This window comes from Camarhynchus parvulus, chromosome 4, assembly GCF_901933205.1.
Source record: "Camarhynchus parvulus chromosome 4, STF_HiC, whole genome shotgun sequence".
Lineage (NCBI taxonomy): Eukaryota > Metazoa > Chordata > Aves > Passeriformes > Thraupidae > Camarhynchus > Camarhynchus parvulus.
Genome location: NC_044574.1, coordinates 26,982,892 through 27,008,420, shown reverse-complemented (window position 1 = coordinate 27,008,420; position 25,529 = coordinate 26,982,892). Strand labels below are relative to the sequence as shown.

At 38.4% G+C, this 25,529-nt stretch overlaps 1 protein-coding gene across 1 annotated transcript in view; it reads left to right on the top strand.

Moving 5' to 3' along the window:
* SCFD2 (sec1 family domain containing 2) overlaps positions 1-25,529 on the top strand; it is a 187,877-nt gene that overhangs the window by 7,038 nt on the left and 155,310 nt on the right. The window contains exon 3 of the mRNA XM_030946849.1: positions 23,377-23,504. Within this exon, the coding sequence (XP_030802709.1) occupies positions 23,377-23,504 (128 nt within the window). The remainder of the gene's footprint in view (positions 1-23,376; positions 23,505-25,529) is intronic.

Sequence of the window (25,529 nt, the reverse complement as noted above, 5' to 3'; positions counted from 1 at the left end):
TGTTTCTCACATTATAGACATTGAGGAGACTACAGGTAGTGCTGGTATGCCTTCCCATGGCTAAATTATTACTTCAGTCATGTATTCATGTTTTTAGTAACAGCTGACAGAGTTTTACTATGTTCTAAGGTGGCTAATAATATACATTTACATCAAGGTTTGTTTGCCTATTTGCTGGCTAATGGGAAGGTGCCCTCTGTTAACAGTAGTTAGTCTGAACGTATTTTGCAGCCTCATATGGACACAGCTGCTTAAAGAACAGCAGGATTTGGCTACCAGATGCAAGGTGTGGCAATGTTGGATGATAGCAGCTGATACCTGGTGCCAAAGCAGTGGTGCCATTAACACTCTGGTCTACAACAGCTTCTCCAAAATACCCTCCCTCTGCAAACTCATAGTACAGAATCTGTTACACTGGAAATTTTTAGCAACAGATCAGACAAATATTTTAAACAGTCTTAATCTTGCCTTGTGGCACAGCCAAGGGACAAGATGACCTCTGAAAATCTCTCTTATCATTGTTCACAACTGAAGAAGAATTGTGGGCCTTAGAAGAGTCTCCAAACTCCAAGTGACACTGTAATGTTCAACCTGTTTTTCACTTCTTCTCCAACTATATAATGATCAGGGATAGTTCCTAGTTTAAAATAGGCACTTCCAAACTAGCTGAAGACAGTTGATGAAGAGTGCTTGAAACCATAACAGTGGCTGAAGGTGGTAATTTCCATTCTGTTCAACAGGACTATTTTCAGTGTTGGCTTATAAATGCTAACATTAATAATCTTTGCTAGTGTAAAATGGTTGTTTTTCTGAAGCACTGAAATGGATTAAAAATTCTCACCAGTAGATTTCTGTGTCAATTCTGTAAGAAATTCCATAGGACACTCTCAATTCCTCATCAGCTTGGTTGTTGCCCCTGGTAGCTGGCTCAGAAGTGTTTCTTATAATTGAAAACTTAAGCCTTCATTTGTATTTGTAAATGATGCATGGCAAGGAGTGTTCCTCTGCTTGTAAATTTTCTGTTTATTCTGGTGAGTGAAAGTGCCAGCCCTTTCCCCAGAGACAGGACCAGCAACTTCAGTTACACCCAGATGAAATGTGGGGGGGCTCTTTCGCATAAAATTTTGTGATCAGACTGTGGCATTTCAGACTTGCATATTCAGAATATTTTTTAAATGTTTTCATTGTTTTCTCTCAAGTAATATTTGAGCATGCTGTAGTGAGGGGAGAGAGAGAGTCTGGTCCTTGCATACAGCTTGCTATATTTAACTTCTCTGATGGCATGCCGCTCCAGCAGAAACATCTGGGTGCAGTTACAGAGTTAGCAAACTGAATTAATGAATAATTTATGGTTGGTGTGGTGAAATAAAGCAGGATTCTTTTCTCAAATCTAAGGAAATAATGGGCTTCTTTAAAGATTTAGATGAAAATGTAAATGCCATATGCAGCTTGAGTTACTGTACTTTGAAGGTGCTCTCTTTGTGAGGGAGGGAATTTCTTAAAAAAAACCCCAAACTATTCTATAGTTCTTGATTTTTTTTAAAGTTTTATTAGCCTCAAAAATCTCACAGAGTTGTTGTTTGCCCTACTGTAGTCACTAACATGCTGCTGTTCCAGTGTGGATGATAATAGAGTTATGCTTTTTCAGAATTGTGCCAAAATATTTGATTCATTTTTATATACAGATGGATGTATATAACAGAAGGGAAACAGTTCATAGGTATTTATTTAAAGATATCTACTTTTGATGAGAACTGCTGGTGTCTGATTCAGAAAAGTAGTAGCCACCCTGTCCTTTCAAACAGATGATGCATAATAGAAGTGAAATTGTAATGAAAGCTTAGTGGTAGGGGTGATTTGAAAAAATTATTACAGTTCTCTTGCTGGTCTTTGTATTTTGATAACCCATACAGTGTTTTTGGAGAACTTCTTCCAGATTTCAGCTTCTGATTCTGAGCATGCATGTAGTGGCTTCTAGGTGTTGTCTGTTTGGATGAACGTCAAGCTCTGTGTGTTTGTGAGCAATCCGTCCTGTACATTTGATAACATTTTGGCCACAATGTTTCTCAACTCTTTTTTAGCATGTTGAAGCATCTTGCTGTCAGTAATTAGTTTATTCTGATGGAAGTTTGTATTTTCTGACTCTTGTGAGCTGGGAGCTGAGGTGCATGAAGCCCCTGTGGCTCCCTAAAACCCCAAATGAGGGTTCAGATGCCTGACTCCTGATCACATGCCTGTGGTGTGTGAGAAAGATTTATATACACTGTGGGCAACTGAAGGAATATCTGTTTACTCTTTTTCAATATGCTCTTTTATTAGCCAGGAACACTTTTGATGTGCTCTCCTATTTTGCTGAATAGACTGAATATTTAATTAGCTTATGCACATTTTAAGAACTCTCTGAATGAAGGTTTCTTGCCTGTTTTTCTACTCTTGCTTCCTTTCTCCAATGTTTGAAGTTTGCAGACTTCTTAGAATTCAGTATGGTGTTAAAATCTTTTAAAAAGTCCAGACTTTTTATTTAAAATATAAATGTGTTTAATGCAATATACAAAGAACCATTGGACTCCTACAACAAGTGTTTTTCCATAAAGATGAAATACTTTAATGTAACACAGTTCATGTTTGGGCTGCTATGCCCAAAGCAATTCAATAAGCAATATAGCTGAGCTGTCTGGGCACTTTTGACAGAGCAGGTGGAGCCTCTAAATCATCTGTATTTGCATTGGGGGGAGAAATAACAAGTTGAGAATGAAGTGACCATGTTGATGGGTGTGATGCAGAAAGCATTTTTATGCAGGCCAGATGTTTGAATCACAGCACCCACAAACATCTTTCTTTAGGTCTTGTATTAGGAATGGAGAGGTAGGTGTGATGGGGGAGTGGGTTAAAAATTAGGGCATTCCTGGAGATAGAATGATGAAATTTCAGTGTCTCATGTTAGTGGTGGTTGAAAATACATACTTCTCCCAATCATTCTTAGTTCTGAAGTTGTTATTCACATTTTGTACTGATCAGTACTTTTTACAAATGCTACAATTTGGATGGAGAAGAAAGCCCTGCTCCAGCTGCATCTTTGCATTTGGGTGTGATGTGATCATTCAATGTTCCTCTGGTACTGGTGGGACTTGGATAACCCCAAACCTGGGACTTGGATAACACCAAACCTAAAGGAAGGCCATGAGGTGAAGGCACTTGTATTCCAGTCCTGGTTCTCTTTTCAGCTTGCAGCATGAACTCAGACAGGTCACTTAATTACTTTCTGCCTCTGATTCCTCTTGTCCAAGGAACTTGTTTTCTAAACCAGGAGAACAGGGAGTTTCTTAGGATACAAATTTGCATACTGAAGGCAGAAAAATCCTAGGGGTTCTGATATATGGGGATGCAAGTAACAGTGCAGATGGGTACAAGGGGAGTTAAGGTGTCAGGACTACTGAACACAGGATCTCCATTTGTGCTTTCTTTAGTACTGTGCCCTTCCCGCTCCTACTCAGTGCTGTGTTGCCCTGGGGAGGGGAGACAGTTTTGAGTTGCATTCACCTGGCCCCCTTCCCTGGGATCTGATGGAACAGCAGTTCCAGTGATCTCTGTAGAACACACATGCAGTATTCTTTGAACAGTCACATGTATGATGTCAATTTCACATGAAAAATTTTTTGTGTATGCATGGCAAAGAAAAGAGCAACAAGAAATAAAACTGAAGAGGAGATTAAAGTCTCCCTTTAATCTTGGAAATAAACTTTTTTGAATGGCTGATTTTATTCTCTTGAGGTTTTTTTGTTTTATTGTTTTTTTAATTGGGGAACAAGCATCTGAAGAATATTGGTGTTTTGGTTTTTTTAAAATAGTGTGGTTCTTGGATATTTTTGGTATTTTCAGTCCTTTAAAAAAGATTTCCTTTACGTCAGCTGTATATATTAATTAGGAATGAAACCACTACTTTTCTTTTGCATGCATACATTTTTGGAAGCTTATAATGAGAAGGTAATTTGGGACAGTGTTATTTTTGAATGAGCTGGAAATTTATGGCATAAATACGAGTAATTTTCCTTTCTGGAATGTTAATATTAAAGAGGAAACATTACTATTGCAGTAAGAAAATCCAGATGTCACAACTATATTGCTCCATATCCACTGTGAGTCTTGCAGAGGAGGAGGGGTAACCCAAAACAAAGGATGGCAAGGCTCTTTTAGACAGGGAGAGAGACAGCTTCGTGCTAAAAACTGCTTTTGGATCTGTCCCGGTATGTTGGTGGTGGCTCAGCAACAGCGGGGTGCTCCCTGACCATCCCTGCTGCTGGGGGCGGGGGTGTTCCTCCAGCTGTTCTGCTGCTGGACACTTCCCCCTGCTGGAAGCTGCAAGCTCCTGCTCTCCCGGGACCCAGCCTCCTGTCCCTGCTGCAGTGCTCTGCTCAACTCTGCTCCTAAAGATTGTTCGAAACCTAAACTCAACGCCCCCAAAACAGAAAAAAACCCCAAACCAACCCAAAAGAAGCCACCACCCATGGTACAGCTGTTTCCTAGCTGCCTTTCTGAACAAGGTGAGCAGCACTTTGGGGAGAGAAGGAAGATTTAGCAGCAGAATTTATGAAAAGCAGCCATCCCATTGCATTAAATAAAACTCTGAAACTTTCACCAATGACGGCTGAAATTACAGCCTGGCCCTGTGCTTCCAGGACTCCTGTTGTGCCACTAAGGTCCATTTTCAGGGAGATGAATTGTGCTTCAGAGGGTTTTTATGTTGGTATCTTTAGCCTTTTCAGCAGTCCAACCAGGAGATGTTTCACAGAGTGGTGGATTGGGCAGTAGGAAAGCCCCAAACACAGCATTCCTTCCTCTCTCCCCCATGCTCCTGGACTAGCAGCCTTCCTGATCACCACTTTATTGTACTCATACAGGCTTAGAGCACAGTCCTGAATCGAGGCCTATTTAGAGTTTCCTCATTGTTTGAAATTTCTCAGGGCATCTTCTTGTTGGAAATAGGAGCCCGGGCTGGATCAGCTTCTGGGGTTTGTCAGTCAAGACAAGCTTTCCAGGAGGTGCTTTCTGCTCAGTTTCAAACCAACCAGAATCAAATGAATGTAATTGACTGTTGTCACAGGATGAGATGAACAAGCTGATAAGATTTATTATATTTTACAATAAATGTGTATATTTGCCCGGATCCTTTCAACATGGGTCCTCACTGAAATGGAAAAAGTGAAGGGGTGAGAGGGCTGTGCTGAGAATGGAAAATTCTGGAAAGAGGTCAGGACCTCTAGCTTGCCTGTGCTGTGTAACATTGTTAGAAGACCTTGCTGCCTCTCTGCAAATCCCCAGTTTGCTGCAGGAGTCAGTCTGTTGAGGTAGGCAGCAGAAGAATCTCGCAAGGGTTCTTTGTCCAACCATCTTCCTCCCTAATAAGTGCCACATTTTTGTCAATTGTCTGTTAGGACAGGGCTCAGAAGCCTTAGAAGTTGTCTTCTAGATAAGAGGAAGTTTGAAGCTTATTTTCCTTAAGATAAAGAATTAATTGAGCTGACAGGCTCTTGGCATCAGCTGCATGGCTCTTCCTTATCTATGCCTCTCAGCCCACAAAAAGGACTTCTGGGGACTGTGGGAAGCTGGACTGCTCAAGACTTCATGCTTGTACTTTGAGAAACTCTTAACTGTCCTCTTTGTCTAGGCTACCCAGGCTTAGTAATGAAAGTGTTCAGATGGAATTCAGGCTGTTTTTCCTGGGCCCTCTGACACTATCATAGCAATCCTCGGAGTACAAGGATCAAGAGTTTTCAGATGACATTGCCTGTAGAATCAGTTTGGTGAATATGGCAAAATCAGAACCCTTCATGCTTAATTTTTTAAAGGCATTTTTAGTTCTGAAGAAGAAAGACTCCCTGTATTTATATTATTCTCCATGTTTTCTCCCTCTATTTGAGTTCTGCCATTAAGTTCCAAGTTTTTGATTTTCCTTTGTCCATGGAAAGACACAATAAGTTTGAATCTTACCTGAAGTCCAGCCATCAGCACATCTGACTTGCATCTTCACCTGGTTATCAGAGCAAGGTAGCTTAATGCCTATGAGGAAATTCAGTGAGTACAACCCCTCAGATAGTTTATCTTCTGGCTGTTCCCTTGTACCCATTGTGCCCTGTTCTGAAGGCTCATTCCTTGCAAGATATAAAGGAGAAATCTCTTTCTGATGACCTGTGAGAAAGACTTAACTACTGTCTGCACTCAGGACAGAATGGGAAGATCTTTACATTGCTTACAGACAATGTTTTTTTGTCTCTCTGTAGCATTCCTTTTAAAACTGACATCACTTTTTTTGTTCCCTTAATGTTTTTGTTTGTGAATTTTGTGGGTTTCTTTTTTCCCCTGTGTAAGTTTGCAAAGTGCTTTTCTGTTGGTGTGGCCACAGTGCATTTTCCTGCAGATGTATTCAGAGTTTAATAGTGGCATGTAGACTGTGTCTGTTTAAGTAGACTTTGTGGTTCTCCAAAGTGAGCTCTGATCTTTCTGGTGTTATAGTACAATCTCCTGGAGACTATTGCTTTGGCTGATGTTGTGAGATTTTTCTAAGACTAGCTCTTAGTCTGTTTGGCCATCTGCCTTGAAGTTTGCCTCCTGAATGACCTCAACAGCAAGGTTTTAAAATGCAGTGATATGCATTGGCCTTATTACATACTGCAGAATTACTCATTTGCTGTTCAACCACAGTGCCAGAACAGAGAGTGACTGAGTGATCTGGAGGGGTGTTTTAGTTTATCATTTTTATACTATTAAGTAAGCCTGCTGTATCTTACAGCAGAGAGAAATGTGCCATAATAGGCTGATGAGAAGAACAAATGACAGCTGCTCATTTGGATGACAAAGTAATGTTTGAGAAGGAAACAGTATTATCTGTTGGCAACTGGTCTGATTGCAAGTTTTGGCTATATGATTTGGGTTATTTCATGATTCCAGACTTAATATGAACCAGGAATCAAAGGTTACACAGGCTTAAATTTATGTGAAGTCAGCTATTTACCTGTCAGAACTTGAAGATGCTTTTACTTTGAAGAGTAGATGGAATCTTGCACAGAAAAATACTCTGTTTTTATACAGATAAATACATACACAACTATTGATTTTAATTTAATTGAGCCAGAAATCCAACATTCTTTTCTTCTATTTAGCATGGCTAAGTAATATTTAGCATGGCTTCTGTTATTTAGATGACAGATCTTTGGAATCTAATTCATGATCCCTACATCTAGTGTTTACTTGTGTGTGTGTGTGTGTGTGTTTTCTTTCCTGAAGTGTATTTAGGGAATGCTGAAATAGCTATTGCTACTTTATAATTGTTCACAGTTTCCAAAGTGTTTGTGAGTATTGACCAAGCCAAGCCAGTTCTTATGCCCTGATGAACTGCAACCCCCAAGCAGTCCTTCTGCAGGTTCTGGATAACTGTGCTCCACCAGGTTTCCATAGGTTGTGAGTATATTTTTTTTAATGGTCTTCAACTGGGAAAGATTTCCAGCCTCTGTGGGAGAGAAGAAGTTTTATGACCTTACCTAATTCTCTGCACAACTCTACTTCTTATTTAAATAAGTAACAAGAAAAAGAAATCCATATCAGGTCATTTTCACTAACTGGAAACAGCCACAGAACACAACCTGAATGTGTACGCTACATGTGGCTGCTTAAGCTCCAGTTACCCCTTGAAAAAAAGGGAAATTAACCTCAACAGAAAAAGCTGCAGTTCTTATTGATGATAGGAGTGGGTTGTGGCTTCAGACCTTCTTTGACAGGTCAGAAAATGCCATCAATGGAACATTTGGTTTGCTGGTAAGAAGGGTATGTGGAGGAGGAGGGAATTAGATGGCACCAAACTGATTACAGAAGCCCATTTTAGGAGGAGGATGCAGAGTTTATATTGAATGACTACAAAAAATGACCAAAAATCCAGAGAGTTTGGATTAGGACAAAATTCTGCTATCATTGCTCATTCTGTGCCAGGCAGAAGTGTATCAGGAAGGAGTTGTGAGAAGATACCCAGAACACCAGGTAAATATATGCAATGTTGACAGAAGTCCTTAACTGTTTCTCATGACAGATCAACCAGAGTATGGAAATGGTTATAAAAATGAAAGCCTGAGGCTGGAGCTTTATTCTTTCTGAATAGCTGTCAGTTTGGTTTTGAAGGCTAGAATTGTCCATATTAGGTTTGCATGAGATCTGAGTAAGCTAGGGCTCTAGGTTTGCATTGAAACTATGACAAATATGCTACTTTGAACTGAGAGAGGAGAATAATGAAGATATGCAGGATTCAGCCTTCAAGTTGATCTAAGTTTGACCAACATGCTAGCAATGAATCTGGCTCTGCATGTTCAAAGATCTGGGGTTTAAGATGTAAAGACTGCTTCAGATTTTTTTTTCCACAATTTATTTTGGATCTCAAATTATCTACTTGAATACTTGTTCTCAATTCATAAAAAGAGTATCTTTGACTCTTTTAACTACTAATACCATAAAACATACTAAGCAGTGATTTTTGTGGTAGCTGAGTCATTAATGGAAAGAGTTGTCTTTCTGTCTGTGATGAAGATGTATTTTTGTACGTTAAGTCCTCAAAATGGCTTGGTCAAGAGGTTGCATTGATGACTCCAGGCCTTAGGCAAGCAAATGAGGGAGGGAGGTCAAAGGATACTACCAAAAATTGGCCTTGCAAATCAAAAACATGGAGGAGAAGAAATTCCTGGCATTCCATGGTATCTGGGTTTATTTTCTTACATTTCTCTAATAAGAAAAACACACGTCAGATGTGTTCTTGGTAAATGTTTTCACTTGTCTCATCTGTCTCTGCTGCCAAACATGACCCAAAATACATTGGTCTTACATGCCCTGAGGACATCTACTGGATAGCTAAGCAGCGCATCTGTAAAAGTGGACTTGGCACTCCAGTGCAATCCCTAAATGTAGATTCAATTGTCAGCACTTCATTACTAACTGCTCTTTCCCTGGAATCATTTTTATTAAAATAACCTTATGCAATAGCTTTAAAACGCAGAGCAGAATGTTCTAAAGTAACCTATTGTGTTACATGTAATATTCTCAAGCAATATGTTTGTTGTAAGGATCAGACTTTATATTTAGCATAATTCATTGCTTTGTCCAAAACTGAAATTAAAATCCCTGAAAAGTAAGTCTTTAATATACACATTTTAAAGAGACGTTTGCCAAGAATTTTGCTGTACCTTGTAGTGCACAAAATCCTACTCAGAAGCTTTCAATTAAGTTGATTCATGCAGTAACTCAGTCTGGCATTCTGCATAAGCCGTCCTGCAGCTTGTAGGAATGAAACATTTTGCTGAAACATTTTGTTGGACTAAAAGGCAGCCAGTTGAAATTCAGACGGGGTTAAACGATGGTTACGAGTAGAAAGCTTTAAGAAATTATTTGAATGCACTTTTTTTCCTTCGCCCCTGCAGAGTTTGGCCGCTATTAGAGGAGCAAGAGTGAATTTTGGGGTAATGCTGGAATGATGGCCTGTTTTATTACAGTGGGCAAGAGGGCTAAGAGGCCTGTGAGAAATCTGGGAAGTCTTTCAGCATCAATTGTTCCCTTTACCTTGTGAAGTAGTAGTATATATCCAGATTTGCTAATTGCAAAAGAGGGTGGATTAGGTTACAATAAGCAATTCTACTTCTGACAGAAAGAATTTCATTTTTCAGTGATTTTTTAATTTGCTTGTCTTGAAGGAAGCAAGTGTTCATCTGGATGTCAGTTGTTTTGTTTCTGGCAGTCCTCCAAATGCTGTGGTGTGCTTGGTTGTTTATTTGGATCAGTCTGCATTTAATTGTTGCTCTGGGGTCTAAAGATCAGGTGTCACTTCTGCTTTCGAATGGTGATGGACAGCTGGAATAACCTTCTTATTTTTGGCTTTTTGTTGGGTTTTTGTTTGTTTGGCTTTTAACTCTACTTGACAATGAATCCACATGCTATTCCAGGCTATGCATCTTACCTTTCTATTCTTTCTACAGGAGACCCTTTTGAGAAATCTCTGAAGACTTCCAAGGAATGTATTATGACTGTGGGGGTGGGGGTGCAAGAGAAGACTAGGAAGGAGCACTTCTAGACCTGGTCCCACGCTGAGTCAATGCAGAGAAGCTTAGTCCTGAGTACCAGTCAAGAAGTGGCAACACTACCATATGTTTGGTTGGAACTGAAACTTGTTTATCCAAGTCCAAGTGTGATGCATCATTATCCACAGAGTGCCTCAGTATCACCACAATTGTTTAAGATCCCCTTTAGTACTACTTAATAACGGAAAAGTTTTAGAATAGCTAAATGTTGTGTTGCCTGTAATAACGGCTCTTCTGCAGAGATGACTGCTGTGAAGCTATTGCAGAAGGGAAGGAACCTTACCAGCTGGTTAACAGATAGAAATTCTAGCAATATGTATTATGTGGTTTTAAATAACATAATTTTTAAAAGGAATAGCTAGAGGTTGGAGGAAGGTTAAGAGTTAAACTGATTTGAGGTGTCCTGACCACATTTTAGGGCTAGGACACTTTGGCCAGTGGATAGTTAATCTGCTTTTCTCTTTGCACAGAACATGTTCAAAATCATGTCTTATACAAGATGGAGCTTAGTGGGATTTAATACTTCAAGGATTACTAAGATCAGTTGGCATCTGTCAAAACCAGCCTTACTTTCCTGAGATCTCCATTACCCTCAAAGTAAACTGCTAGCTCCCTCTGCTTCAGCTGTCAGCAAGTAGGGTTAAAATGATCCAACCTTCTGTTTGTTAAGTACACTTGCTGTAGATCAAAAAAAAATAAGCCTTAAAAAAGATTAAAAAAATCCCTCTTTTCTTGATGTACTTTCAGTAAAGTTTTTGAGATAATCCAACTTTTGAAAAAGACACTGAAATTCATTTTAAGACATTTCAGAGGCATTTGGTTGCAGGGTAATAATCATGCAAGATTATAGACTTCAGAGGTTCTTGAAGTCGATAAGTAACCATCATAAAAGGACTTCAGGCAAGGATGATGCTCTGTTTCTTGTTGGTACAATTGCCAGGCATGGCTTCTGTTTCAGGCTGTTTGCGTGACTAATGCTTGCCTTCCACTCATGCTTCAGCCTGGTGAGCAGTGACAGCTCTGCATGGGTTCCTTTCCTACACTCCTTACCTTCCCAAATGTGCCTTTGTTTCCTCAAGACTTGCCTCAGGGTAACATCTTCCACAATAAACATGACCATGGTGACAAAAACGTTGCAGTTTGTACAGTAGTCATGTAAAGGTGTGAAACTGGCTGTTGGTTTTGTAGCATGTGAGTAGAGCTGGCTTCAGGAATTTATTTAGGCTGAACCCGTTTCTTCGCCAGCCACTTCATGCTGGTGCTGTTGCTTCTTCCAATAGTTCACCAGAGCAGCCTTACTTGTTTAGGGGAATTTTCTTTCTCCCGAAACATTTGATAGCTGATGCAGTATGTAGCAGTATCAGCTGCCATATGAAGTTGGAAAGCTAAGTCAGCTTGCTTACATGACTTCCAGTGTGTGTGTGACAGTGTTATGCTTAAATCAGAATTTTCCAAAGGAAGCTTTTGTGTACTGGTTAGTAACTTAAATCCAATAATTTTGTAATTTGCAGATAATAGGGCTTTATGGAATTAAGCACTACTTCTCCTTTTCACAGGGTAGTTTGGGAAGATGAAGAGTCCTGATCCAAGCAGTTTCTCCCTGCAATATCAGCCTCTTCTGTTCAAGTTGATTTTACAGATTTGATGTACTGTATTTGGATGCCACAGCACATGTAGGGCACAACGATTTATATCTGTATTTTCTTCTGATGTTACAAATAGAGGTGATCCGGTTTATCTGCATGAATAGCTTTGTTAGTGTTGGCATGTGTCATTTGCAGAAGGATAGCTATGAAAGAAAAGGTAGTTCAGGAATTGCAGAGATTTTGCTTGATGTTTAGTCCACAAACAGATCCCTCTTGATCTTGAGAGGTGCTGTATTTGTAAGGCTTTTGTGCGTTCTCAGTGCTTCTGGTCACAAGCTTATACATATAACACAGCATGTCACATAACTGCTGTAGCTTAACAGCAGCCATCAGTGCAGACTTAGGCGTGTTGCTTGTGACAGTGGTAAGATATTTATATAGTATCCAATTCGGGGTGTGTATTTTTATTCCATCTCTGGACTGTTTGATAACTATTTTTTCTACACATTTCATTCTGATACCATAGCATTTTCTGGAAAGGCAGAGTTAGTTAATTTTAAAATTACTAACTAAAAGAAATTCTTCATCATTCTGTAAATCCTCCAAATTAAACTCTGGCTTAATATGGAGATTATCTTCCTATCTTTTCTACTACTAAGGGAAAAAAATTAAAGTATGGTTTAAGGAAACTGCGTTAATATTTCACAATATATAATCTAGTTGAATAGTCCATATTATATTGCTTCCTTATGCTTCACCTTTTGTTGACCTTCAAGTTTACAGGTTCAAATGGATATTAATGATCTTGGGAATAGCTAGAATAAACAGAACTCAAAAGGGATTAGAACCCATGGATCCCCAAGCTGTAAAAAAGCTCTGGCTATTTTGTAAGAATTTTTTCACTAACTGTTTTACTATTGAGCTGAAACAAAAATTCTATATTACTAGTCTAAATAAATGGAATAGAATAAGAGGATTTCTTAAGCAATTTTCAGGTACTTTGTGTGTACCTGTGCATGGATGCATTTGTGCTGACTTGTATGAGTTGTATTGTGGTAAAATAGAGTGCAGGGATTATTTCTCTGCTGTCTTGGTTTAATGCACACCAGTTTCATTGGTTTACACTGTAATTCTTTGATATTGGAAGCAATGAGTGAAGTTGCATTACTTTTTAATAACATCATTTGTGCACAGCTGCATTGTCTCCTGCATGTGGTTATTAGCAAGTAAAGTTGTTTTGTGTCATAGAATGTTTAAGTGTGTATGCTAAACTTTTTGGCTTTCTGAAGCCAAAATACTTACTGTATGTGTATCACAGCATATATATATATATATATATAAAAATATATACAAATACATCTATATTTAGATCCACATGAAACAAGACTGTGATTAAAATACTTGTCCTTACAAGTTTACGTGATGCTTGGATTGAGGAAATGTTTGATAAAACTGAAGATGGTGGGTTTGGCAAGAAATGAACATGTTTCATGTGGTGGTTGACCACACTCATCAGACTTGTGTATATATTTTAATTTATAACTATGGCCATCTGTAAAGTAGATATATGAATGAGCCAAATAGTTAAGTTTCTCTTTTATTTTTCTTATTTAAGAAAAAAAAGGGAATATGTAGAATGCTATGTTATCATTTACTTTTGTTGGGAGGCTTTGTTTCCCTTCTTTTTAATCAATTCCTGATGTGAACTGAATCCTTGCCAGCCTTTTAATAATTATTTATTAAATTTTATTGTAATTCAGTTCACCTGTGGGACCAAAAAGATGTCAAATGTTAAGAGTCTGATTTACTTTCCATTATCTATAAAGGAAGGAAAAGGAATTCATCCCAAAGCAAGGAACTGTAGGTAAACAGAGAAGTTTTGTGACATCTTGGGGTTGCTGTCTTGGTTGTGTTTATAAGTACCTCCTGAAATGTTTATTTTTAAGTTCTCCCATGCTCTGCTGATAACAGGGAGCATATTTCTTCCTGGTTTGGCATATAGTGGTCATGGTTTTCTTGGAACATAGTAGTTTATAGTTTGTACAAAACAGCAGTTTTGCAATTTAAAATTACGATGATGTTTAAAAACTGGTTTGATATCACTCTCTACACAATTTTTTTGTGTCTGAAATAAACTTTGGATTTTTTGCGTTCTCAACATATTTTTGACCTTGCTACTATGTTTGTAAAAATCCTGTCCCATACTTCCATATGCTTCTTTGTAAGATAAACAAGAAACTTAATCTCTCATGATGTTCAATAACGAAATTCAAAGAACACTTTCTTAATACTGTTGGCCTTAGTCACTGGTTGTGTCTTGTGAGTCTTCTTGTGAGTTTCTTTTCTCCTAATAGTAAGCAATAATCTGTTTTATGATCCTGTGTCTGAAAAGATTGCAAAATTCAAGTTTACTTGACTGGCATTGACCTGAAGTGCCGTATCTGTAGGTATGCCTTTGTGAAGCTACATATCATGGCTTGAATATAATAACTTGTGTCCAGTAACTGTTTCTTATCTTATTGGTGTGTTTTAACCAACTTTCCTCTGGAGCACTCCACAATGTACCCTTCTTTTGTGAGCCAGAGCTTTCAAAGAATGCTCTGCCTGTTGGTGTTTTTCATGGCCATGTTGAGTCAGCTGTAGACAAACCAGTAATGAAGGAAAACGTGGGCTGTATCCTGTGGAACTGGCTGGCAGCACCTCCCAGCTGTCAAGGAGTAGGCAAAGGAAGTTCTTTGCTCCTTGTTTGGTTTGCAGAGTGATTCTGCATGCTGGGTCAGTATTACTGGCACAAGGAGACCCATGCCAAAGTAAAATCAGGGGAGGAGGCAAAACATTAAGAAATTCTTGACTGCTATTGGCAAATCTTGCCTTTTTATGAATAAATCTACTGTGTTAGTCCAGTGAATACTGTACTTCCTTGGTATGGGCAACTGGATATTGAACAGCATACAGTGAACTGACAAATTCCTTGTCACCTTTTTTATTACCACAGATATTTCAGGTAGTCCAGAGGAGAATCCCTTGTAAAACTGGTGGCTGATAAGCAGCTCCCAGTTTTGCTCAAAACGCTTCAGCCTTGGTGGCTGCAAGCTGATTTGCAACATTTTAAATATTATTTTAGAGCTGCTTTTAAAATGCCTTGCAGCTTCTTTTTTATATGTCTGTTGTTTAAAAGAGTGTTTTAAAATAAATTGGTGACAAAAGGCTCTTAAATATTTAGTCTTACTGTAATGATTTTTGTCTGTATTTTTAAAATTAGATTGTAGTTTTTAGTTTAAAATTGATGGTGCTTTTGTCTTGCAGAAAAGTAATTCCTGTATAATTTGATAATGAAGTTTCCTAAAATCTAATAAATAATAGCTTGGCTGTACAGTGCTCTGTTCTGAAGTATTTTAACAGTATAGAAACTTATATACTAGGAAATACTCCTAGTTTGGGTATACTAAATAGCAAAGTATATCAGATATACAAGACCTCTAGTTTTCTTTTGGGAGAAGCTCAATAGTTTGCAGAACTAACAATATAGAGAATTCATTTACGTGACCCTTTCTGTTGTAGGATGTGATTTATTTTTTGCTTAAGTATCTTTTGAAGCACTGAATATTTTCTGAACTTTGCAGTACACTTTAATTGACAGATTAATTACTTCTTTCATCTATTTTTCTAGTGAGATTATTTCTCTAAAATTCCTGTTTGCAGCGTGGAAAAATGCAAGTCTCAAAACCTTGTGTTGTTGAGGCAGAAAAGTTGGTGTTTTAACAGCACTCTGTGTGACCTTTAGTGAATCAATTGTTTTATCAATCAAATTATGCTAGTATGAGTTAATTAATTAACTTGATCTTGATGTGACACAGCCTTCCTGGAGTATACACAGAAAGGAGGGAGGGGAAAGAAGGGTCTGTATAAACACCATATGCAAAGGCTGAAGCTATCAGCCTGCCATTAGCCCTTTATCTAAGAGGCCCTTGGCATATAAATCAAACAATAACCTCTCTGTTTTGACTCGGTGCCAAAGTATACAGCCACAGTTGAGTCTAGGACAGATTACACCCACTGAGTGGCTTGAGGGCTTGGAGTGAGACTGGGAAATGGCCATTAAATTATTCAGGAACACATTTGTGTTCTTTAATGTTGGCTGTTGGACACTTTTTTTTGTACTATTTGCTTCATTTTCTAATCATAAAAACCAATACATAGAAGCATTTTAACATGCATCTAAGTGAGGATGTGAGAATAATGTCCTAAGTTGAAGGGCTGCAAAGAATTTCTTTTTAAAAAGGTTTTGTGTGTTATGCCATTTTACAAAATTTTTGCTAATCTATGGCAGAGGTGGTAATTTTTATTCTCCTGCAGTTTTCTGCAAGCACACTACCAAGATGACATTAGCTTTTTGTATGTTTTTTTTCTAAGGTTAGGATGGATTGGAATATAGTTCCAGTTTCTACTGTCTGAAATGCATTTAATTAGGCTGAGCAGATCTGCCAACTGTACAAAATGTTCAACAGCACAATGACAGCCCACTGCTAGGAACCACTTTAAAACTTAATGTTATTTTGCTTTCTTAGAAATACTGTTAGTCCCTTCTGGGAATGTGCAGCTTACATTTATTTGAAAACAAAAATTTTGTGGATTTTGTATTTTTCTCTGAGTGAAGTATTGCTAACTCTTTAGTTGAACACACATTGGCCTAGCCCATCAAGAGCACATGCTTGGGATATGCTCAAATTGCAGCCATGCTAGAGACCGAGCTCCTGGAAATACTGATAGCTGTTTCTATATGGAAAATTTTAGATAAATTATGTTGGAGCTGTTTGGTGACTTTCAGAAGGGTGAAATGAAGAGCAGCTTCGTTCTCTGAGCCCAGCTGTGTTCTGGGAACGTGGCCGTGTGGAGCTCTTCTCATCCACCTGGTATTCCCCACAGCATGTCCACACAATCCCTGTGGCATGGAGGAGCTGCTGTTCCGGGGATGCTATTCCAGATGTTGTTGTTTGTTTCCAATGGGGGGCAGCTGTATGTGTGGTGGGGTGCAGCCAGGGACGTGCTGTCCCCACCACGTTGTCAGGCTGGCGCTTGTCCCCAGGAATCCACAGCACATCCGGTGCAGCCTCTGCTGTCTCTGAAACCATGGGGCAGTTGGAGGAGGGAGGATGTCTCTTCATACCTGGCCCTTTGCTCCAGGCTCAAAGCCAAATCTTTGCATCTTATCACAGGCTTGTCCTTCTTTTTGTTTCATCAGTATTCAAACGGCATATTGCAGCAATGGATTTGTCCTTCGTACTAATGGTCTTCTGACCACCTGGTGCTGTTTTTTGAAGTGCTGTGCACTTAATGTGGGTGTTGTGTTGTCTTTAAAGAAATGTGTTACTGCAAAGGCAATATTTGGCAGCACACCCTTTTTTTTTAGCAGTCACTCAGTTTTGGGCAGCTTTGTGGTATTAACGACCCTCTAATTTAATCTTTACTGAATTTTTCCCTTCTTCCTTCCTCTTGTGAAAATATACAGACGCAGCTGGGTTGTAAAGCTATATAGATGAAAGGTGAAAGCTTTGCTGATACAATAACCACAGAATCTGTCACATGTTGAGGCTACCACAATTTTCCTTCTGATTTTTTTTATCTGTGAAAGTGTAAACACGGCTACTTTGTTATGCTGAAATTCTGACATTTCAGTTGATTAATTTTTGAAGCCCACTCACAGTTATTTTCTGTCTTCTATTCAGAGCCTGTGTCAACTTGTGTCAGCAAGTTGCTGTTTGAAATCCCATGTCCTTTGCCAGGTGTATGAATAGGAACATTTGCTTATTCTTTCTTCCTTTTTAGTATCTTGCTCATATGATGTCTTCTACCTGGTTATTTGCTGTTTATGATGTTGTGATATAGGCTGTGCTTCCACATGATGCCAAGAGATTTAAAATCAAAATAAAACTGTAAAAAGTCATCTTTTTCTTCCTTCATTTAAGCTACAGGAGACCTGTGAAGGAAACTGTATGTAGATACTGATTTCTCAATTTGGCCTTTGAAAAGGTTATGGAAGAGACTTTTGACCTGTTTTTCAGTAAGCCTGGGGGCATGGCAAGGCCTACATGTAACTGAAAAAAAATGCCAGTGTTTTATAAGGAGAAAACAGGACGACCTGAATTTGTCCTGTTAGGCAAAGAAGTCCAGACAAAAATCTAGTAATAGATAATACACATGTCACTTTTATCTTCTTTGACTGGAAATTAGATCACATCATAATAATTCGCAATAGCTTGCCAGAGACTACACGTGTGGCTGATAATTCTGGTGATTATGGTATGCTGCTTGGACAAGAGTGTTTGACTTGTTTTTATTGGTTAATTACTCATGCTGATTGAAGAAATATATTGCCAAACTGATACTGTAAATGTTAGGAGGGTTGGGAATGGTCTAATCATACATCTGAAAACATAATGATAAATGAGGAGCACTTAGTAATTGAATAAACGTATTTTCTAGTATAGGCTTACTACTTCCTGACCTTTTGCTCTCGCATTAGAGACCAGGAAGACCATATTTTAATAATTTGTAAATAATAGACAAGACCTGAAGCAGTAAGGGAAGTAAATATTTTTCTGTACTGGTGGTATGAAGCAAGTCACATGCCATTTCAGCCAAGGGTAAATTGTGGTGTTGAGCACTGGGCCCCCTTAGTGTAAGTGCCCCCAGATTTCTGCCTCTAGTTTTGCATCTGCTCTGAGAGTTTGCTCTCCATTGACTGGTGCTTGATTTCACCTATTTCCAGACTACTATCTTCAGCTTGATAATAGCACATCCCAGTGCCACCAAGCTCCCCTGTTCTCCCCAAATTTGTTCAAAATGAATAGCTTTGATTCTAAGCCTACAAATAACCAGGGATAGGGATACTTTCTGTCTGTCAGATAAACTTGGCACTGTTGTCCTTGCAGGACTGGACCAGACCAGATCAAGAGAGTAAGTTACAATTATTTTAACTGATGGAAGATTAAGCATTTGATAATCAACCTGTAAAGGTCTAGATCAAACAAAATAGTTTAGTTATCAGAACACATTACTGAAAGGAGTTCCATGGGAATGAGAGCAAGTTCCCCCACAGGGAGTATTGCTGAAGCCAGTGCACCATGACCGAAGGGACTGCCTGCCATACTGTACCCTTACTTCTGCTCAGGGTTTTGGCTTTTCCACCCTGCATCTTGTAAACAACGGATTTCATTGTGTGGTCTTTCCTTTGGATATTATAAATTTGAGAAGCCAGCTAGTTAGTCAGCTCATGGCTAAATAATTTTATTATCGATTTTGATCTTTGTTTTTCTATGTCTCCTTGAAGCACCTGCATCAAGCTTTAGTCAGCATGGAACATCCCAGTCTCTCTGACTGGTTCTCATCAGCACCTTTTTCCTGGCACAATTGCCAACTGGTGTCTCATTTTAGGATTTGTATAGACTATGGATCTGATGACTTGGTCCTTTTGTCCTCTGTCTTCCTGATTCAGCTTTGAAAACTGGAATGCAAATACCAGAAATAGGGGAGCTGCATCTTTTAGTTTTCTAGACTTCTCCCTCTTTCTTTATAATCTTTTTCGTTGTTGTTTTAAAGTACAAATTATATGCAGTTAAATTTTAATTAGTTTTGGAACAGAGAATGTCTCATTAAAAAAGCTTGTCTGTGAGGGAAAGGGAGAAATTTGCAATTCTGAGATGTCTGTCAAAGGCTGCTTTTTGTAAATTGTGTCCAGTGGGGCTTTTCAGAGACTTACACTTTTTCTCAGGACTTAATGTGATATTTTTGTTTAATAAATTTTCTGCCAGGTTAGTGCTACGCTTGTTTTTATTAAATTCTGTTTTCTGATATAACTGGTTGATTAGGTACAATACAATGATTATAGTGATAAAAGAAATGGACAGGGTATCAAATCTGTGAGCAAAAACTCTACCCTTGTTGGTGAAACTGATTTTCTGGAAAGGCCCCTGCATTTTAGTGTTCTCTTCTCTTTGTAAGGTTTGCTGTGCCCTGCAAAACATTTTGTAATAGAAAAGCACACCAGTGTGTACTGTAATATTTACCTAATTTTGTGACATTTATTTTGAAAGGTGTTTTTGAATTCCTGAGATGTACTGTTGTTTAACTGTAAAGGATTTATTTTTCTTAAGCAAACCATCATCATTCAGACAATATCTTTTAAGGTTTTTGTAATGCATTGAATGTTTAAAAAAAAAAAACTTTTTCATTTCAGAAAACTACTTTCAGAGTGCAAAGGTTGACTTTAATGTGTAAAATATAAGATAATGTGTATTATATAATATAAGATAATGTGTAAAATCAATACATAGTTCTTGGGAAGTCAAGGAATGCAAGACAAGGGAGAAATTTGAATGGGGGTGCTGGGTTCCATAGAAATCACTGATTACCAGTGTCACTGGATTGGGGCATTTGCACCAAAGCAGAGGAACTGCAGATGGGAAAAAGTGGAGGGGAAGGGCACCATGACAAGAGCTGGAAGGCAGTTGCAGACAAATGTTTCCCCAAAAGGGTAAGATAAGATAATATATTTTCCAAGTGTTAGAAACCTCTAAAAGGAAAATGTTGTGGTAACTTCTCAGATCAGGCAAGAGGCAACACCAGAGCCCTGTACTGTGTCCTACTGACTCATTCCCAGCAGTCATTCCTGTCTTGTTACTGATGAAGGTTAAGAGTGGGTGTTTTTCAAAGCAAAAACCTTTATTGGAAAGGGTAATAGAAGGGGAACGGGAAAAGTGTTAGCAGCAGAAAAAATACAAGTACTTTTGTGGCTCTTTTCCCCTGTTATATTTAAAAAAAAAGAATGGGCTTAAAAATTGTTTGCTCTGGATTGACCTAGTCAGTTGACTGTGTTAGCTATTGATATACATTGCCCTCATCCTGTTTATATATAGTTATATATATGATACCTAAACCACTAATTATTCTGCAAAGCAATGGGAAGAAAAATGTCTACAGAAAATCTGGATGACAGAGATGTAGCATACAGGAGTGTGGTTGACTCTCCATTCCTTTAAGGCTGTACCATAGTTGTTTTGCTTTTTGCTATTTTTGGTGTATTAAAGCAGCTCTCAGGGGTCCTGCAAACTTTGATCTTTGAGATTAAAGAAAAACTTACTGTGGCTAAAGGAGAAAAAAAGAATATACTGTAAAAAGCAAAAAGTAAATCCACACCCCTCCCCTTTTTTTTCTTTCTTAAAGCATTAGTATGACTAGTTCTTAATTTTTTGTTTCTTTGTTTAGTTTAAAATAATGGGTCTGTTGTTTTGGAGGGGTTTTATACTTTATTAACAAGTAGAAGTACCAGCTGAAACAGGGACTTCTGGTAGTGATGATACAAAATAGTGTGATACATGTTGCTTTCTAAGACCTTGCCACCTGAAGTGATGGGACTGATCCACACATGGCGTGGAAAGGGAGAGCAGTCAGCAAGGATTATGGAAAAACGGTGTAACCTTATCACATGCACTCTTCTATTGACTTCTATAGATGCTTTTAGGATGAGTTTTCCACACTTTACTGTTTGCCAAGTACCTTTATGAAGTATAAGAGTGAGAAAGATGAGACTACAAAAACATGTGGAAAATCTGATAGGCTTTTATTTTAGCTTCCTTATGTTGCTTGTTTTCCTTTATTTGAAAGGCTCAGCTCCTGGTATCTTGTTTATGTGAGACTCTGTGATTACATTTATGGGGATGAAGAGAATTGTGAGAATGAGAACAGGCTAAAGATCCTATACAGAAATTTTACTTTTTTTTCTTTTCTTCCAAATATAGAAAAAAGTATTTTTAAACCTAGCTTCCTGCTGTTGCAGGTTCAGTTCCTGATCTCTATAGATTTGGTATTGGAACTGTATGTCCAGGAAGGGATTGGTTATCAGGCAATGCAGTGGCCTTATAAAATCCAAACCTCAGGCACAGGTGTAAATGACAGCGAGACATCCCCTGTGAATGTGAGGTGAACAGGATCAACACAGTGCATCTACAAGTGATGTTGGGTGGGGAGTAAATTGAGTAGATAATATGTAAAAATAGCATACCTGAGGATCACAGAATCAGAGCTATTACAAGACCTCCAAGATCACCAAGTCCAACCTTTGACTGAGTACTCCCATGCCCACTAAACCATACCACAAAGTATCAGATCTCCTAATTTTTGGACACTTCCAGGTATGGTGACTCCACCACTTCCCTGGGGTGCCTGTGCTTGACAGCTCTTTCCATAAATAAATTCTTATATTATATTGAAGCATCCAGTTTCTTTGGAAATCTCTCATTTCTTGCACTATTGTACGTTACATATCACTGTAGTTTTTTCTTGTGCAGAATCTTCTTAGAGCTGCTGCCCATGAAAAGTCACAGCACCAGTGCTCAGATCGCACTTGGTGGTGGAGTAGAGGGAGCTGGTGCAGGTGCCTCAGCTGCTTTTGGGAGGTGCTGCCTCCTGCCCCTGTGTTTAGAAGGAGGTCAAGTGGTACTGTGTGAAAGAGAAATGGAAAGACTGTGTTAGGTCATCTGATTTTTATTTTTTTTTCTTTGCCACCCATGGCAGTAGGGTGAGATTTGCACTTCCTATTCATTTGTGATTTGTTCAGAAGAAGGATAACTTGACCTTTTTCCCATAGTCCTTCCACCCACTCAGGCTTTGACAGAGGATGTGGGTTGCTTGGGTGTCAGAAATGGGGCTTGGTGATCCTCTTACCTGGTTTGGGAGACAGCACAGATTTGCTGAATACAGCCCTGCTGTTGCAGCAGAGTGTAAGAACAGCTGCTCTGGAATGGTATCGAATTATTATGGATTTCTATTTCCATGAAACAAAGCTTGTTTTGGCATGCTTATAAGCATGTGGTAAACGACATCAAAATATCTTTAGGAGTTAAATGTCTCCTGAGGAAAAAACAGAGGGAAGCTTTTCCTTTAAAACAAAACATACATTTAAAAAAATCAACATAGTTAATCCCAATGTGTGGCTTTAGCCCCAAGCAAGGGATTTTCCTACCCTGTCCTCCCTTGCCACTGAGAGAACACTGAATTCATTCACACTAGCAACAAGTGCAGTGTCCTGGAGGAAGGAGAAGACTGACAGGGAACTGAGTGCAGATGAGCTACACAAATGCCTAATTTAAGTTTAGCAGCAACAACAACAAAAAGGAAATCTGTAATTGCAGAAATCATAAGGACAGTTAATTTCTGCTATGGATTATTCATTTCACATATGGAGAATCCATGAAACCCAAAGTGACAGTAGTTCATCAAAACTATAACAGCCTTCAGCACTGGGAGTACCAACTTTGGGATATAAACTCTCATGGGGATGTTAGAGCTCATCCTTTCCATTGCTTTTTAGTAACTGAAGAAGTTTGGACTGTTTCTGATATTCTCATGGTTGAACAGTGGTGGTTACTTTTAGAATGACATGCTTATTTATTATATGTGAATCCTAATGCTTTGTAATTGGTAGCAAAAAAATCTAGCTTTTCTGTAAAACTGTAGCAACTGTTCTGCTAAGAATAATCAAGCTTTTATATCGCTTTATTTTTGCTTGTATCCTGCCTACCTGAGAGATTAGTAAGTAGAAGCATTCATCTCAAAACATAAATGTTGATGTAAGTTTACTCCATTATTGAAGTAATGTTTACTATAGTCATGTCATTTTCTTACAGTGATCCAGCTGCCAAAGCTCTCTGGGAGTCTTTCATGAACCTTAAACAAAAGGAAGCTGTGATGGAAGCCAGGAGACACCTTGTGGAGGCTGCAAGCAGAGAAAATTTACCTATTAAGATGAGCATGGGTGAGCAATGTGACACAGTCTCCCTTGCAAAGTAATAATGTGAAAGATATCAGCTTATCTTTTTCCTCATAACCCTCTTGGGCAAAACCCACCCATTCTTGGTTCCTCTTCATCCTTGTCAACAGGTTTCAGGTGGCCTTCATGGTTACCTTAGGATCTTTCTGGTATATAAGGGAGAGACAATTTTTTTTTTTAAAGAATACAACAACCTTGAAACGACTGAGAACCATGGAAAAGCGTTGGAGTTCTAGAAGGAGGGTTTTAAAGGCATGTAAATGGTTAGCAATGCTACTAGTCTATATTTTACAGAACATGAGGATTTTTTTCTAAAAAAGTTAGCAAGATTTGTGTCCTGAAAGCAGACATTGTAAATAGCAACTGAAAGTTGTGCAGCTCTTGCATATGGTGACATTATTTAGGTAGTATTTACATGACATAGGTAATGAGGTTTATGTTAAGGCTGCCTGGCTCAGGGGAGTTTAAGCTGAAATCCATGTCTGGACACACTTTAAACCTCAATTTTTCAAAATATTAGAGGAACAGATTAAGACACAATGGCTTTCAATAGCTCTTTTAGAACCTCATTGTCATCATGTCCCATACTCAGCAAAATGTGGAAATTGATATATTAGGCATATAAAAACTGGTATTGGCTCTCTACAGCAATGTTTTTTGTATTATGCATACTGTTAGGTCTACTTCTTGCTGAACTTTTCATCAAGAGAGAAAGGTCCTCATGGAATAAGAGTAACAGACTTTTATCTGTGACCCTAGAGTAAACTGCCAAGATATTGTAGAATTAGATGTACAACCAACTCATGAATTCCTTACAACTGTAAGATACTTTGCAAATACCTAGAGCATGCATTTAATAGATTATTAATCAGAAATATTAGATTTCTGTAACAGTAATGTTGTAAGCTGTTTTAAAGAAGTGGAAAAGGAGTAGCTCAGAAAAGGCTATTACAAATTTGTCTGGAGGAGGGAAGGTTCAGTAAATAATAAAATCTTGTTTAAGTTTTTAATATATGTGTGAATACTCACCATAATAATGTTAAGAAGCCTCCACTATTTTTCTGTGACGTACACTTTAAAAGCAATTATTATGCTTATTATTATTATTAACGTTGAAATTAATCTTTATTATAAAAGTAATTGCTTCTTGTCTTCAAGAGGTAATGATCCATCTGTGACCTTTGCTCCTTTGCGTGAATGATTAGTTTAGCCACCCTTTCCTCTGTGTTCCCTTCCTGTGGTATCCAGTGAAGGCTGCAGTAACCTAGTTTTTAATCACAGTGGCTGACACTAAATGTCTTGCATACAGGGGCCTGATGCACTGCTGTATGGAAACATTAGGAGTTGATAGTGAAACAAATTCCTGATTTTTTTGTTGTTGTTGAAATGTAGCATAAAGTAATATTTACAGAATTTTGTTCTTCTGTGAATTGTATATTTATCTTGCACTAGAATCATAATCAGTTGTTAACTTTGTAGTTGAAATTCAAAGGGTGAAGTAAAGTTTGAGGTAGTCTTATAAATGATAAACAGGGATAAAATAAGAAACAAGGAGAGGGGGGCACTTCAGTCACCAAAATAAAGCATTTCTTACTGAGCAGAAATGCAGAAAACCCGAAACTCACACCCAGATGTCATATTGTGCAATGACACATATTTGTTAATGACTTCTTAAAATGGACATGTATATAGCATTCACTGGTTGTTCACCATGCTGCAGAACATCTTGCTTTTTCGTAGGGAAGCTGGAAGCTGTACTGTTTGTCAGTTGCGGCATTTGCTGAGAAGCAAAAAATCGTAGTGGTCTGTTCTGGTCCTGATTGCTGTGGTTTATTGATAGGCTCCTTCCACTGCAGCTGTGATATGAGGCAACTCTGGCTGGAGAGAAGGGAAATGCTTGCACTGGGCTCTGTGCTTGGACTTGAGTTTTTTATGATTTTACCTCAGGTTCTGCCTGTGTTGGAAGATCCTGGTGGATTGATTGCACATTGTTTTTCTCAACACTTATGG